The 16,601-nt window shown below is 43.6% G+C and overlaps 1 protein-coding gene across 2 annotated transcripts; it reads left to right on the forward strand.

The window, feature by feature from the left end:
* The first annotated feature begins 6,321 nt into the window (after window positions 1-6,321).
* LOC142563856 (uncharacterized) lies at window positions 6,322-15,452 on the forward strand. 2 transcript variants are annotated; one of them, XM_075674528.1, is made up of 5 exons: window positions 6,322-6,418; window positions 8,677-8,819; window positions 9,781-9,849; window positions 10,902-10,982; window positions 13,297-15,452. In XM_075674528.1, exons 2-5 carry the CDS (start codon window positions 8,771-8,773, stop codon window positions 13,407-13,409), a joined length of 312 nt encoding a protein of 103 aa, XP_075530643.1. In that variant the 5' UTR covers window positions 6,322-6,418; window positions 8,677-8,770; the 3' UTR covers window positions 13,410-15,452. The 2 variants fall into 2 exon arrangements, with proteins under 2 accessions (XP_075530643.1, XP_075530651.1); XM_075674536.1 differs by lacking the exon at window positions 6,322-6,418 and having other exon boundaries at window positions 6,955-8,819.
* Window positions 15,453-16,601: the final 1,149 nt, after the last annotated feature.

The following is a 16,601-nucleotide window of genomic DNA, read 5'->3' on the forward strand; positions in this document are numbered from 1 at the left end:
TTCACGGCCGCACTTATGCAACGTCGCTCTCAACGAACGCTTCGCCGTAAACGCGCTCTTTGAACGTCCTCTTGCTGCTGTCTTTGTTCGTCTTCGCTGCGCATTCTGAACGGAAGAGGGACCGAAGAGCCTTAACGCCTTACAACGCCTCCCTGTATGTTTAGCGACTCCTGCTCCCAGCATGAACGCATGGCATGAGCGCACCCCACACGAAACGTTCCGCTAAGGCGAATAGTTTAGCGACCATGTTGCGAATTAAATTTTTTAGCCCGCACATTCGTGAAATTATTTCGTGGGGTGTTGATAGAGCTTCAGCCGACAATTCTTCGGCGCAACGCATCGGGTACATGAGCTCGGGCTACTTGATACCGGAGCATTCTTTGCCATTTGCGCCCAGTCAAGCCGGCGGAAAGAGGGGCGTCTTCAGGCGTATGACACCCCCCCCCCCCAACTGGCCCCTTGCACCCGGGGCCCACGGCCCCCCGGCCCCCCCTGTTGCTACGCCACTGCGTCTGTTATAGTGGAACGGCGAAAGCCTAACTGTTTATTCAACTGAAATAAAACGATCGCTTCGCTGCAACTATCTACTGTCAAGTTTCACTTCAGTTGGCAGCGGAGTTTCTCGAGTAAAGCGGGGTCAGCATTTTTTATTTTTTTATTTATGAATGGCTGCGGTCTTGAACACAAGACCACTGCAGGTGGGTATACATATTTGTACATTAACATATTGAAACAGAAATGAAATACATTCAGGCAAAGGCTTCAACAACAGACATACATAGCAGAAACTTGTTCACCAATATGTCATCTTTCGCAACACCGTAACAGAACATTAACTTCAATGCAGCATTTACAAGCACCGAATATGGCTTAACATGCAGACAAAAAATAAAATAACTAATTACTGAATATGCGCCTCAAACATTAATAAGCAATGAAATGAACTGTACCGAGGACTTTTGAAGAGTGAAATGCTCAGACTCTATTCACTTTGCCCATGTGTGTTGCACACCTCATCGCTTCTGCCGATGAAAAGACTCTTCAAGAACAGCAGCTGACGCTGCAGAGGTATGGTCCCTGGAATATTGGCCAGTATTCTATGGACCATAGCAGAGGCATCAAGTACGACGCCATCTTGAAAACGTCGCATGACGAAGACTTTGTTTGCTTCTGTGATTGGCTAGCGGAGTAACAGAACGCCGCGCGGTCCGTATGCCTTGGTTTTTTCCCAACTGTTTTTACAGTGAAGCTGTATACCTCTACCGTCCAAAGAAATTTTCGTGTCGTTGTGGTAAGCAAAAAACTCCCCATACGTGAGCTGATCTCGGAGATAATGCAATGCGGGGCCGAGCCGCGGTGGAGATGAAGCAGGCGTTAAGCACTCCCCATACGTGGGCCGATCCCGAAGATGGTGCAATGCCGGGCCGACCCGCGGCGGAGGTGCAGTTCGCCATTAAGGGTCCCACATACACAGCTTCGCTGGTCATCCTTCTAATAGAGTGGACGGGCAATGAGATTTTTTTAAGTTGTATCCTACTATAGCTGGGACACCATATATATATATATATATATATATATATATATATATATATATATATATATATATATTGTGGGCATTTATTGTGCGCTTCTTCATCATTGTATATTGTCATCATCATGTGTGTGCCCTTCTGCTTCATGGGGCGGGTAGTCGCATCATCATAGTGGACTATGCCGAGGGTCCTTCGCCGCGTCTCTCAGGCTCAATAAAAGTGGTGGAGGAGCTTCTTAGTCCCCCGTGATCTGCTCGCCTGGCCTACTCGCAGGAGCGTCGTTCAGGTCGCCGCTTGTGCCGACTGTCCGCCAGCATGTCGCAGGACGAGCAGCCCGGCGCTTCTACCGTAACCATCTCGACAGCGCAAGCCGCACCTTCTCTGATCATCAGTGGCCACCAGCGTGATCCCCATCTGTTCGCTGGTCTTCGCGGTGAAGATGTTGAGGACTGGCTAGACGATTACGAGCGCGTGAGCTCTGCTAATCGGTCGGATAACCTACTCAAGCTCCGCGAATATCTGTCACAATATATACATATATATATATGCGTGCGTGCGTGCGTGCGTGCGTGCGTGCGTGCGTGCGTGCGTGCGTGTGTGTGTGTGTGTGTGTGTGTGTGTGTGTGTGTGTGTGTGTGTGTGTGTGTGTGTGTGTGTGTGTGTGTGTGTGTGTGTGTGTGTGTGTGTGTGTGTGTGTGTGTGTGTGTGTGTGTGTGTGTGTGTGTGTGTGTGTGTGTGTGTGTGTGTGTGTTGCAGACTTTGTCCTCCCCTGGCACAACAATAATTCGTATGAGTGAGTGAGTGAAGAAACTTTGTTGTGAACGCCTGCAGAACGGTTAGCCTTCGTATACAAATTTTAAACGCTAGGGAGAGTCACCAGATGAAAGTGCCTCAATGCGCACCTCCTCCGGCAAGGAGGACATCAAGACACCCTAACAGTGGAAGTTGGAAGGCACCGTCTAGGAAGTGTTTTACTGAAATATTTTTTTTTCTTTTTTAAATTGGTTCATTATTAGACACATAAGAAATTGAAGTGCCGTGTTACTATGATGGCAAGAAGAGAGCAGTGTGACGGGCGGGTGTAGTAGAGCAGCAGCTTACAGGTTTGTTTTATGCGGACCACATCGTGTTGCTAGCTAACAAGCAAAGTGATTTGCAACGTCTGGCTAATATCTGTGGACAGGAAGGGGAGAATTTAGGTTTAAAGTTTAGCGTTAGAAAATAACGTGTTATGGTATTCAATGAAAACAGTGAACAGACAGTGGCGATACAGGGCCAGGAAATACCTAGGATAAAATAATATAGATACCTTGGTATATGGATACACGAAGGCAATAGGTATATGGAATCACAGGAAAAGCAATAACAGTAAAGGGGAAGATAAATGCAGCCATAATGAAGCACAGAGCGCTATGGTGATACAATAGGTAAAAGGTGCTCCGTGGTATGTGGAAAGGTGTAATGGTTCCAGGACTTATTTTTGGAAACGCGGTTGTTTGCTTGAAATCAGGGGTACAATTGGGACTCGATGCCAACCAAAGGCCAGTGGGACACCTCGCATTGGGCGCTCACGGGAAGACTACAAATGAAGATGTGCAGGGTGATATGGACTGCACTAGTTTTGAAGTGAGGGAAGCTCACAGTAAAATTGATTATGAAGAACGACTGAGGAATATGTAAGAAAGTAAATGGGCTGGGAGAGTGTTGAGGTTATTGTACAGGAAAAAAATTGATTCACAGTGGAGGAAAAGAACTAGGAAGCTTACCAGCAAGTATGCGGCCTGTAGGGTGAACAACACAGCAACGAAGAACGTCAACGGGAAAGTCAGAGAGTCAAATAATTTCATGGGTGGCGGCAATGGAAAAGAAGCCTGCCATGAGTAATTACTTAAGAAGAAAAAACGAAATCAGAAAAGAAACAATTTATGACAACTCAAAGGGAAGCTCATTACCTTTCGTAGCGAAATCAGGGGAGGTATTCTGTAAGAGTCCACCTAGTGGACACGTACATTTCTTCTGCTGTTGAAGCTCCGATTGGCTGGGCTGGGCTGCGCGTCCGCGGCAACCAGACGCCACAACCAATCAGTACTTGAGCAGCAGACGAAATGGACATGTCTACTAGGTTACAGTGTACTAGAATAGTTCACTATAACTAGGTTGACTCTTTCAGAACACCTCCCCAGAATGCCTTAGAACACGCACCTATAAATCGGGATATAAGAAGGAAGAAGCATGTGCTTGCTGCGGTAAAGCTAGCGAAACGATGGAGCATGTTTTATTACAATGTGAAGATATCTGCCCAGCGGTCGATTTAGGCACCACTGGCCTCCTTGAAGCCCTTGGGTTCAGCGAAAGCAGGGGGAAAGTAAACATGTCCGCAATAGAGATTAGTAAGAGGCGATTGGAAGATTCTTGGAAGAAAAGTAGGGAAACGACCAAACACGGAGACGTACAAAAACAAAGTTCACAATAGGGGGTCAGAAAATTTTGTTATGGGAATTCATCGCGGGTTTCTTTTTCTTTCTTTTTTAACCTACAGGTAGGACATTACATAGTATAATAGCAAGAGCTTGGTGTCGCAACCCACCGCCCCCTTCCAAGGGGGACGCTCATAATATCCATCCAACCATCCGCACATCCAGATAAGAGTTGCAATAACTCTACCAAAAGAAACTCTCTCCCCCTTTGCCTCGACTAACGGCCGCTAGCGGCCTTCCTTCCCCGCCTTCTCCCATACGTAGCTATTCGCTAACTGGTACTAACACAGCCAAACGCAAAATAGCTAAACGAAAAGAAGGCGACAATGGGCGACATCGAAAGAGGAGAGAACGGAGATCCAACACGAGGGGGTAAGGAGAGTGTGATGGAGATAACGAGATTTTGAATGGCTGGAGGACAATGGCGCGCTGCCATGAAAACATGCCTGAAGGCAAAATTCGCGTTTAAGCCGTCCCAGCTGACCTTACGGCTAAACGTTAGCGCACGCGCGGATCCACCGTACATGGTGAAGGCGCACCGCGAAGCGGTTAACTATATGATATAAAATTTCGTCTTCTGCACCGCGTTTTGCAGCATAGCTGGATGGTAGCCGCCATGGGTGGATGCCGCTGCAGACTAATTAGCAATAACGCGTTGCTACTGCGAATTCGTTTTATTGTAAAATATTCGTCTTACTTTTTCATTGTGTCCACGTAATTACTACAAAAATAATTTAATCATCATGCAAGAAAATGTTTAAGTTTAGCCGATCGAGGCGACTGCGACTAAATATGCGTCTTATCTGCGTTGGTTGCAGTGGCGTACCAACTAATCCTCGAGTGGGGGGTGGGGGGGGGCAGCAACAAACCATCTGACCTCTCTCCCTCTCACTCACTCACTCTCTCTCTCTCTCTCTCTCTATATATATATATATATATAATTGCTATTACAATAAGTGAAAGCCCCTGGAAATGCTTATGAACCATGGCGGGCTCGAAAAATTATATGAATTAGCATTTCTTGCAACTATATAATATTGCAAAATGATGCAGGGACAAACGACAATGAGTGCCTGACAGAGGTCCCCGATTCCACCCAGTAGCAACAGCACAGCTCACATAAGAAATTCACATTTGCTACGAACAATTTTAATGAATACACAAGGAATTGTACTTGGTATGCAAGTCTACAGCACAAATGTATCACTAGTTTAGGTAATAGTATATTTAGGTTATACACAAAATAGTACAATAATATGGATGACTTGCAATATTCAAAAGAAAGAAAGACGGATCTGTGCGACCTTGGAGAATTACAACCCAATTTCCAGGGAAGCTGTTTCTTTTGGACAGTTGCAATGAAAGTTTCTTGTAGTTATATTGCATATATTTTTATAAACGCACGTGTTGTACTTACGCGCCCTCCCCTGCCACCTCTCCCCTCTCATTTTCACTAGATTTGATATCGGTTTTCACAGTGCTCCCAGGGCAGCAGAATAAATACTGCTTTGTTCGTAAAACATTCATAAAGCTCTGGATTACTAGCACATGTCATAATTAGCCCCCTTTCTTTGAAGTTTTCCTACATATTACCTTTAATGGGCCCTTTAATTTTCGCCAAATATATATGAGTGTCTTGTATAGTTCACCGAGGGCATCGCTGAAACCAAGTAGGAACGTCTTATGCTTGAAAATATAGTACAAAAAATGACAACTCAGTAATTATTTGCAACGCCTCCAACCAGACCAGCAACGTAAAAATTTTTCCCCCAAATTGCACTTACCATGACCCCCCTCCCCTTTCACGAAATATAAACCTGTTGCAACCTTCGGCTATGTCGGGTCACTGCACTCTAAAAACTAGGAAGGGTATCGCAGGAGTGAAGCTGCCGGTTCACTCTTCAAAGCGTCGTTTTACTCTCGCAAAATGTCGAGGAGAGTGAAATGCATTGTTCACTCTGTCACCAAGGAGAGAGTGAAATGTGCTTTTCACTCTCCCCTTCAGAGCTAGAGAGTGAAAAGACTCTTGCGACAATAGAAAAGAGAGACTCTTGCGGCAATAGAAAACAAAACGTAGCGTAATCTTCTGCTTCAACTGTAGGTGGCTGGCCCCGAACATGGCAATGTATCATTCATGCACGCTGAGCAAAGACCACATCGTTTTGCTTCTAAGAGAACAGGCCGCCGCAGTTCAAAGGAACGCGTAGCGAGCGCTCTACTTTTTCCCTCGGAGTGGCTCCACCGCGCGCGCGCGCGCTCAAGATCGCGGAACAACACAGCACCGGAGAAAGGTGACCCGTCCAGCGAGCAAAGGCCAGCCGAGGGAGATTGTGTGTTAGCCATCTCGCGTCGCCACGAAAACACGACAGTCGTTCGTCATGCCTTGGATATAACAACAAATCCTCCACGGTAAGTGAATTCTAACTTAGGTGCACATTCTCCGTATATGTCATGCTATCGCCAGGAAGTCGTCGCTGCGCTTAGCCGACGCGATTGACAAAGGACTAGGCGTGCGCGCTGTCTCTCGATGTCAATCTAAAAAGCCAGTCGTCGCGATAACTGCATGTGATTTTATCACTTTGCCGTTGTCCGTAAGAGCTTTAAAAATCGCAAACGCTGCCAGAACTATGGTATGTTCAATAAGACGCCAGGCGAGAGGACGCTTAAAATGGTTGGTTCACCAGCCCGTGATTCCGAGCCTATGCGGAGCGTGATTAGCGTGCGTTTTGTGTGTTTGAATTTATTCAGTTTGGCAGTCTACTGTGTACGGAACGCTGTTGAACTAAGGAATCACATAACAGAAGGCGTCATTTTGCTGGCAGGATGCTTTTTTTTTTATAAATAAACCGCGCGCTTGACGGTGTCTCGCGCAGGGGGAATCTGCGAAGTTACGTGCAGCACTAGTGCTAGTTAGAAACTTTGCCGCAGGCATTCAGCTGCATGCTGCAAGAGGTCAGTTGGGCGCGTTATCTTGAACTTGCTGAAAACGCATGAGGAATCCATGTTTTATGCTGAAAAAAGTATAAACCCCATATAAGCGATCTTGCGCGCGGCAGCTACAAGCGACGCGACGGAGATGGCTGTCGCGTTCGCTCGTCGCCTACAAGTCGTACTCCGTGCGAGCGACGATTTTGAGCGACGCCTCCCCGGTGTTGCCGGCATGAGGGCTGCAGTCACGCGTGACGCGTGCTTTAGTAATTTACGTTGATGTATTTTACTATAAAAAGTAGCATAAAATATTTCCGGAGGTCTTGCAGTACGTTCTTATCCTTGCACGTATAAAAATTGAATCATTTGCTCGTTCCGCGCGACAATCGGTAGTATTTGAGCGATGTATGTACATCCAGTTCCGGCTTCGCGCTATTGGCTAGTCGCTCATAGCACTTCTGGGCGACGAGCGACGATTTCTAGATTTCCAGAACCGAGCCATCTGTTCAAGCGACGGCCCGTTTTGTCGCTCGAAGCCGTCGCTCGTCGCCGTCGCGCACTAAATCGCTCTCACAGTGTTTATCCCTAAGACTGAACTGTTTTTGCTCATGTTGAAATGGTGTGATTATAGGTCTGGTTTTGTCTCCTGTTGCGGTTTTCGTGCACGGTGCGAAACTGAAAGGATGCTTATGTCTACGAACTCGGTGAATTGTCAAGCAGCTAGTTACGCATCGGCATCGAATATAACGGCTGCTGTGTGGAATTACAATTGCAGGGGCGCTTTGCATACGCTTATTGTTTTGGACATGCCTGTGCATTTGCTAATATGAGTTGGCGTGTCAGAGTTATGTCATATGAACAGCTAAATCAGCCTTCCTCTGGGGGTTACAAGCGTAATGTGTGCATTTTGCTATAGCATGGCAGATCAAGATGTGTTTATCGCTTGAATATTTTTAGTAGAGAAATAAAATATCAAAATAAAATGTTGCTTTAATTCCGTGTTACCAGTCTGTCGTACACAGAACAATAGGTTGGTGTAATAAACTAATAACTGCGGTTTAACTGCAACTTTTACATGCCTACAAGAATCTAAAATGCTAGATTTCAAACTGCAGCAGTAGTCGGGTCTGTCAAAAATGAACTCCACTGCGCACCTCATGCATGAAAATAAGTTCATGCCTTTTAGTAAGCTTAGATGCAGGCCGCAGTGAACTTGTTAGTATTGAAATGTGGGTAAGCTTGCCATAAAAAGCCTTGTTGCCCTTTTTTATAGGCACATCCATATATCCATTGAGCTGAAGGACAATATTTTCATCCCTACTGAGCATCATGTTTGCAGCTATAATCCTCAAATTATGGCTTCAGCAGTGGCACAACCAGGGATGGTGCGGGGGAGGGGGGGCACACTGGGCACTTGCTTAGGATGTGTCACAAGTGGTGTTTGCGATACACCAGACTCATGACAGACCTATGACGTCTGAAAATGACCAATATTCTATTCATTAGCAGGAGTATTCTAACATTCATGAAAAACAAGGATGAACTGTGGTTTATTTGTTTTTTTGCTTAAATCTAAAAATTGAAGTTAGTTTAGCAGTTGACTGTTGCAGTCATTTGGATGTTTTGCATGCATTTCACTAGGAAGACTAAGAGCTAAGACTTTTTATTGCCATGGCCTTGACTGTCTTGTTGTTTTGCACCATGCCCTTGTGTTGACTTTTGCATACGATATTTTTCAGGCACCCGCTTTATATAACGCAAGAAGGCAGCTGCAAGGACACGAGGATGTGAAAGAGCCAGTGCAGCGCGACTTCACGTAGTGCAGAGGAGCCAATGCCAAAAAATCAAAATACATTGGCATGTTATTTGGACAAGAAAACTAGTATGTGGGTATATCGGGTGTACCATTTGACCAAATGTCAACAAAATCAAGATACAGTATGTTACACGAAGATGAAAATTCTCACGTGCTCCAGGCAGTCATCTTAACATGGTATATTTATGTAATGTCTCTGATTGGAAAGTCAAATCAAGTATGCTCTCTGGAGACAAACACATAGCAGCAAGTGTCATTGAAAAGTTAAAAATGTGTTTTAAGAAAGCTGATTAGTTCTGAGAAGTGACTGCTTTTTGTCTTGCCTCTCAACAAATATATCCATGTGATAAAAAATAGTGATACAATGAAATTGCATATTTGCTTAGCGACATGATACATACTTGCAATGAGCACGATGCCTGTGTTTACTATAAAAAGCAACAGTCCATGCTTGGTTAGGTTAGGCCCACTACAACATGCAGGCATGGGTGATTGGTGCTTTTTTTTATTTCTGTGTCGTGAGGTTTATTGACGTGCGTATAGGTGCAGTGGCACGCAGTATGGCTAGTACAAAAGGGGGGGGGGGCAGATATATGTAGCTCACTGTACACGACACAGGGCAAAGGAAATCCGTGTTCAGCAACTATGTTAAATGCCATGTACGTAAATTTTACAACGCTACTCGTTCGAAGCGCGCACAGGTGCATATTGAAGAAAAGTTTCCAGGGTAGATAATTTAGTTCGTAATTTACACTAATTTTGCTCTAACCACGAGACATAATAATTTGAATATACTGCACGGAAAAACCTAGAGCGAATTAAATTGTGTCAGCTTCGTGTGTATACATATAGTCTTTCCTATGCATTAGGTTTTTTGCGTAATGCATTAACACTTGACAGCCTATCTTATGATGTGTACTCTGTTTACATTACAGTTCTTTATTAGTTTACTCGTTTGTTTTGCGACTGATGAAATGCCGGCATATATATATTTTCAACATTTGACATAACCCTGTATGTTTTGCAGGGACAACCCAGAATGTGCATTTCTCAGCACCCAGTCAACTGCCAAAAGTGACTCAAACACAGGCCACCAGTAAGTCGACATCAGTTGCAATTTCACATTATGCAGTTGGCGGCTGCCTTGTACGGAGGCTTTTTTTTTTAATGAGATGGTGATGTCGTTCTAATGTACATTTTGACCACAAAGGTGCGATCATGTCTCACAGAGGCATATATGGTTGCTATTCTCTGCGAGGGACGTGTTCTTGTGTTTGTGAAGCATTTGTGTTTGGCAGTATTGTCGCCCAATGAGTCGGATATAAACACTAACTCGCCACTGCCAGCAAGTAGTTGCGAGAAACGCATTATGACGCTGTAAAGTTATTTCATTAATTCGAAGGAAAGTTTTGCAGCAGGAAAAAAGGTTGCTATTCCAGGTAAACATGTCTTTTTCTCACAGGTTATTTAGCCAAACTGTGGATGCATGAAATTCGTGACTTATGAATAGATTTTAATTTATTTAGTAATGCTTCTAAAGGAGACTAGAAATAGCATGTGACTACCTCTGCAATCAGCAGACCATACATTTACAGTCATAAGTGGCAGTTCCATGCAGTCTCGCATTTTATATAACCTTTCCTTTCAGCAGCATTGGAACTGGTGGCTGCGTTTTCAGTAGGAGAAGTGTACTTGACACTGTATGTGTATGTGTGAATTCGGTTTTCTTTGTATGTGTCGGCTCACTGACAAACGGTGCAAAAATCTGTTGTACCATGAGCCTGACGACGCCTTCTGCTGGTAGAAATGCGGCACTTCGTATTTTATAGTACTGCATGACATTTAAATCAAAGCTACCACATAAAATGGTCAAGAAAACTAACCGATGTTATAGCTGTTTTCCTCAAAGAACGCTTGTCCTTTATGGGCTGTGTTAATCTGAGCTCTCCACCGATGTTTCAGTAGTATTATCCCTTAGTGAGTGAGAGATTGGGGGCAATTAATCGTGTTAGTGTTTAAGTGGTGTCCTAATTATGTGCATTTGTTCCAACAAAGTTGTCTAGATTACTTTATTGTGTAGTGTAAAGCTTATGAAACCATCAGCAACTACTGAGTTGCTAACACGCATATGGATTTGTCACTATACAGGTGGAACTCGGCTGTACCACTGCACTGCTGCGGAAATTGCCTTCACCAGCGGCTTTGCAACAGCTGTTTCGCAGCATGTCGGTATGTGTTAATTTATAATTATGTTGGGATGGGCTAGTATTATGGACCACTGCTACTCTGTATTGTGACAGATCCATATGATAAGGGATGTAATGGGCACAGCGAAAGCCTTTGAATTTTTTACTATGGTACATAAACAGGCTCTCCTTTTCGTCACTGGAGCAGGAGAGAAAGGCATGCAGGCATTCCTGAATGTACATATATTTCAAAACATGAGAGAGACACACACACACACACACACAATTAAACTAAAGGCAGGGACGTTCCATCTTTCATCTTGAATTGAATTGTGCAGCGCAAAAATACAACACAGACCACAGAGAAGCACACATGTTAACAGGTTTGATACACACGTTAGTTCAACAGATTTGATACTTCAAGTGTGCTATTTTACACAAGGGGGAAGGGAAAGGGGAGATAATCTGAAAAAAAAAAGTGGAGTGGAAAAAAAGGAATCGTGCCAAAAAGCATGAGAAGCATCGCGCAGCCAGGATCACCAGCAGGACATCTAAAAAGCACTCTGATAAAATTACATACAGGACAACCTTACGTATAGTTTGTTTCAATCAACTCAGATCACATGCAGCCATTACTGCAATCATGTTGTTTCCTTATGTCATATGGGGGAATGATGTGGGCCCAAAAAACTGTTTAGAGCTGAAGGATTATGTTCCATTCTACCCTCATTGCCTGCTTTTTTATCATATTGTTATGAGCTGCTTATGTTAGGGACAAAAAGTAAGAGTACGAACTGTTTCCCGATTCTCCATTCCACACAACATGTCTTTGTGACTATATGTACATGCAGATGATCCATAGTTGAAAAATATTCAGCACAGAAGAATCTCATTACAAGATGCACTTGGTTGTAAGAGACATCTGAAAATGGTTTGGTTGGTTTTCCGATGTTTGCCACGTTAACAATACTGTATACAAGAGACACCTTTGTTACCAAGGATGACTTTTTAAGTATTCACTACTTCGAAGGGACACAACCCAGACACATTCACTTTGTGCACCTTGTGTGCTCCGAAGGGCGTAAAGATCACGCAATCCTTACACAAGTCAATCGCGCATGTCTCTTTTAGCATGAACCAGAAAAGGAGGGCAACGAGGACAGTGCAGGGCAGAAAGTGTCGGCAGTTGAAGCTGACGAGCGTCTAAGAGCACCTCAAAGGTACTGCGAGCAACAAGGCTTGCAAAGTGAAGCGTTTAAATTCCAGAAGTTGGGAAGGAAGCTAACACAATCTATAGTCACTAAAAAGCTGTGAATGTCTTCTTTAAAGGGCCCCTAAACCACCGAGGTTGAAATTTAGTTGCGGTGTTGCAGTTCTACACAATAAGGCAATGAACAGGTAGCCACGAGAATTTTTCGAAACGGTGCAGTAATAGTGGAGCTACGTGTGTTTGATTATCGAAAAGTAGTCCCCACTCATTTTACTCTTTCATCTGGTACACGCCATATGGACAGTATCGTCTTTTCCTTGCCTAGTACACCTCCAAATGTTACGGGACAGGCCAACACCAATGAGCTCTGTTGCTGCCGCACTGGCCCGTCGTCCTGCGAGGGGTGGCGCTAATACAACGGAACTGTATGGTGACTCGTGTTGAAGAGCCTCATAGGGAGACCCTTCTGTTGGCGTTTCTGTTCTTTGCCCCCATTGGCTGCCCACAATAGCATCGCACGCAACGCGACGAGGAAGAAGGAGTGTGTGTATTTGCTTGCAGGCCTTGCCGGCAGTCGTACACTTTCGTTCGACCAATCGACAGCACCGGAAACTGGTGACATCATCAGGGACAGCCTGGTGACGTCAGGACAAACTGGGGGGTGCAGGATAGGTCCAGAGAGGCGCACGGGGTCATTTTCTTCATATTGTGGTGCTCCGGCAGTGCTACGCACTCTGGCATTTGGCTTCGTCGATCGTGACGGCATTCTGATTTCGATACGCGTGTTTACTTGAAATGTTCAAAAAATGTCGAGAAGTGGTTTAGGGGCCCTTTAAGGCACCCTGAGCATTTATTCCTTCAGATATATCAAAACATACTTTAGTGATGATGCATAATAAAGTGATCTAGTCTGGCTCCTCAGTGTCTCAAAATTTTTGGTTTCGAGAGACATGTTTCCCGTGCCTCTTGAATATCTTCTGATGAGGCTTTACTGTAATATACACAAACAATTGTGTAACTCCTCCTGCAAGTATTATTCATTAAGCCCGGTCACTTATGTGCAAAGCTTGTGGTTAAGTCTTGATGTCCGTACTCTTTAGAGCTATGTTTATTAATTCATGCTGTTCTTATTGGTTCTTCGATGCAGGAGACAATGCCTACGAAATTATTGGCCCTGATCATGAGAGCCCTCAAGGGGCAAACAACATCTCTGTTGCAGAAGTGAGCCCGATACCACTTGGAAGTTACCATGACAGATGACACGGCAGCAATAGATACACAGACTGCCATGTCTACTGCAGCTGCAACAGTGTACGAGGCAAGCAGCAGCGCGTCAGCATCAGCAGCAGTGTCAGAAGGAACCACACCAGGCCTGGTAGAGCAACATGTGTGCTATCACTGACTTTTTTTGTAGTGGATACAACTCATTTGCTCAACATACAAAAGCTTTTCACCACGACTGTGAGCCAGTGTTATTGTGGAGCAAGTACAAGACTAAGTTAGGTGTTATAACACAGTACAAGCATCACTTTAATATATGCAAATGCAAACATATTACAGTTGTTGCCTCCCCAGCCAGCCCACATAGTGACAACAATGTGGAACACATGGTGGGACACACCTCTCCCCCATTACAAGATAGTAGAGACTGTCAGTGTTGTTGCTAGATTGACTGGTCTTTGTAGGCAACTAGAAGGACAACACAGGTGTCATAAGATTGTTGTTGATGTTGTTGTTGTTGAAGAGGTAAAAAAGAAGTTTGATGGGAGCTGAAGTGCCAACTGATATTGAGCAAATCAAAAGCAACCACCTGAGAAAGCAACACTATCGAAATTTGGGTATCTATGTGCCGCCAACTCTGGTAAGAATGGCATAGGACAGAAGTGTGATGAAAATCACACAGACACTGCTGTTGCATCACTGGCCACAGTGAGCAGCAACTTGTAGGGCAAGAGAGTCAACTGAAACTAACATTATGATATAGTGTCATGATCCCATGTGACCACTTTTCAAGTTATTTTGCAAGATACAGCTCAACCTCCAGAAACGAGACTGCAACTTGTCTGTAAAAAAGCTTTCACAAAAAATTATTCATAACACTATTAACATAGCAGTATATTTTTTTTTGTGTCGGTTCGAGGTTCCCGGCTGTCCATCAATGCAAAAATTGAGGAAAAAAAGAACATGTCGTACTTGCACCTTTTTAACAAGTACGAGGGGGACAGAACTTTTCTAGTCATGCATCTTCATCATACTATCAAGTTTTGAAATGCCTTTTATAATTATTATTACCAGTTATATCTGAGTGCATTGTATGCATGTAGCAGGTGTAAAATCAGGTCAGTTGGATCAGATGCCTTATCTGCAAGCGAGCCCTATATTCAAGAAATTTGAATTAAAATAGTTACGTTAGAGACGCAGTCTTTCAGCACTTTATTGCCTGTGGTTTAAGCATTGCTCAATACTTTTGTGGGTGGCAATTTCAACCGGCACAGCACTGCGCTTTGCCAGAGTCACATTTGTCTTCAAAGCGGTTTTTGCCATTTGTGTTGATCTGTTTGTGTATGCATAGAGCAAGTTTTTAATTTATATTTTTCTGCATTCTTGTGCTTGCACTAAGCTTGTATAAGGCAGTTACAACTATAACAAACTGTTCTGTTGAGCTTACACTTGCAAATAATCGTGTTCAGATGGCCGCACTTCTATGCGGGTGCACCGCTAGCTTTGTGTATGTTCTCATGTTTGTATAAAGCTTATATAAGCTAGTTAGAAAATGTATGTCACTAAGCATTGTGATATTCTTTAAAGAACTGCTTGGTTGGTTTTACACTTGTGAATTAGTATTGAGGCGGTGGTATTCCCATGTATGCCCACTGCTAGCTTTCTGTGTCCTCACGTGTTTGTATTAAGTTTCTACAAGGGAGTTACAGCATGTACGTCACTAAGCGCTGTGATATTTTTTAAAGAACTGCTTTGTTGGTTTTACACCTGTGAGTAATAGTACTCGGGTGGCACTAGTCATATGTAGGTACACAGGGACCATTTGTATACATTATGCTCATGTAAAGCAGTTACAAAGTGTATGTCACTAATTACTGTGATATTTGTTGAATTGCTGTGATGGTTTTACACATGTGAATAATAGTGGTCAGGACACAGTACTTCCGGTGTATAGTTGAATTTATACACTGCTAAGACATGGGCTGTATACGTACCAAAAGAAATGTATGTCATTATATTGTTGTGATTATTACTGTTTGGATTTTATTAAACTGTAATAAAATTGTTTCTTGTATCTATTGAGGTATGGCAATTTGTCATGCAACCAAACTGAGGACCTGAACTTGTGCATACAAATAAACAGCTAATTTAAGAGTATACTGCTCATATTCTGCTAAACCAGTTTAACAAATCTTGTACTACAATGCTGGAAAAATGACAGAGCTGACTCGGATGTACAGAAAAAGTTCTGCACTGGCTGAAGGACTGCCCCACACTGGAGTTCGTAATGTTGCGTTTATTGGAGTAGAACAGAAAGTGCACTTCTATTAAAAATGCGACAGTCGGTGCAGAAACATAAGGCAGACGAGCGGATGTGGCACATTTTTTTCAGGGCCCTCCATGCCTACTACTGCATTTCTAGTCTTCCTGTGCTCTGCATATAAGCCCCTGTTCAGCCAAGGTTTTTACTCCATGACAGTTGTTCTACTGGGTTCGTAGCAATATTGAAGAAAAAAATTCAATGGTTTTCAAGGACTTTCGAGGCCCCGACACAGTAACTTCAAGGACCTCGTGCAATGTGTGTAGTAGTTTGGACAGACAATAACTTGTTCAAGAACACCGTTAACTTTAATGCAAACAAAAGAAAACAAAACAAATCGCATTTCAGTGATTTCAAACATTTGAAAGACTGCTAATTTGCCTTTCACTGCCCACCACTAAACGCACACAAGGAAGCATTTCAAGAAAGCGCTCAAAGTTTTTCTGCAATAGCACAATTAACTACTTGGACCTGCAACATTTGCAGTTTTTGAATACTGTTTGGTTTGACAGTGTATGTGATGTCATCTGTTGCCTCAGCTTTTTTCACCATCAAATAAGCAATAGTCATTTCTAATTTCTTTTTATTGTGTCTGTCGCTCTCAATTTACTCTTCACGGCTTCTCTTCGAATGCCTCAACTGTTGAGCTTCCTGCTTCTGCTCCTCCAAGCACATTTGTCGCCGGTTACATGTGCTTAAAACTGGTATCTGCAGCTCCTTTGTAATTTCAACTTTAAGGATGTCGCTTTCCTTCTATTACCTCCAGAGACAATTTTCTGTGACATGCGAAAGAGTGTCACAGAAGGGAAAAAAAGCGCTTGGCAATGTCTGCTAAGTCTAGCCAAGTGTACAAGTTTAAGGACTTTCCAATACTTCTAAAAATTCAAGGGTTTTCAATGCCTTGAAAAATG

The sequence above is a fragment of the Dermacentor variabilis genome, chromosome 1, assembly GCF_050947875.1.
Source record: "Dermacentor variabilis isolate Ectoservices chromosome 1, ASM5094787v1, whole genome shotgun sequence".
Taxonomy (NCBI): domain Eukaryota; kingdom Metazoa; phylum Arthropoda; class Arachnida; order Ixodida; family Ixodidae; genus Dermacentor; species Dermacentor variabilis.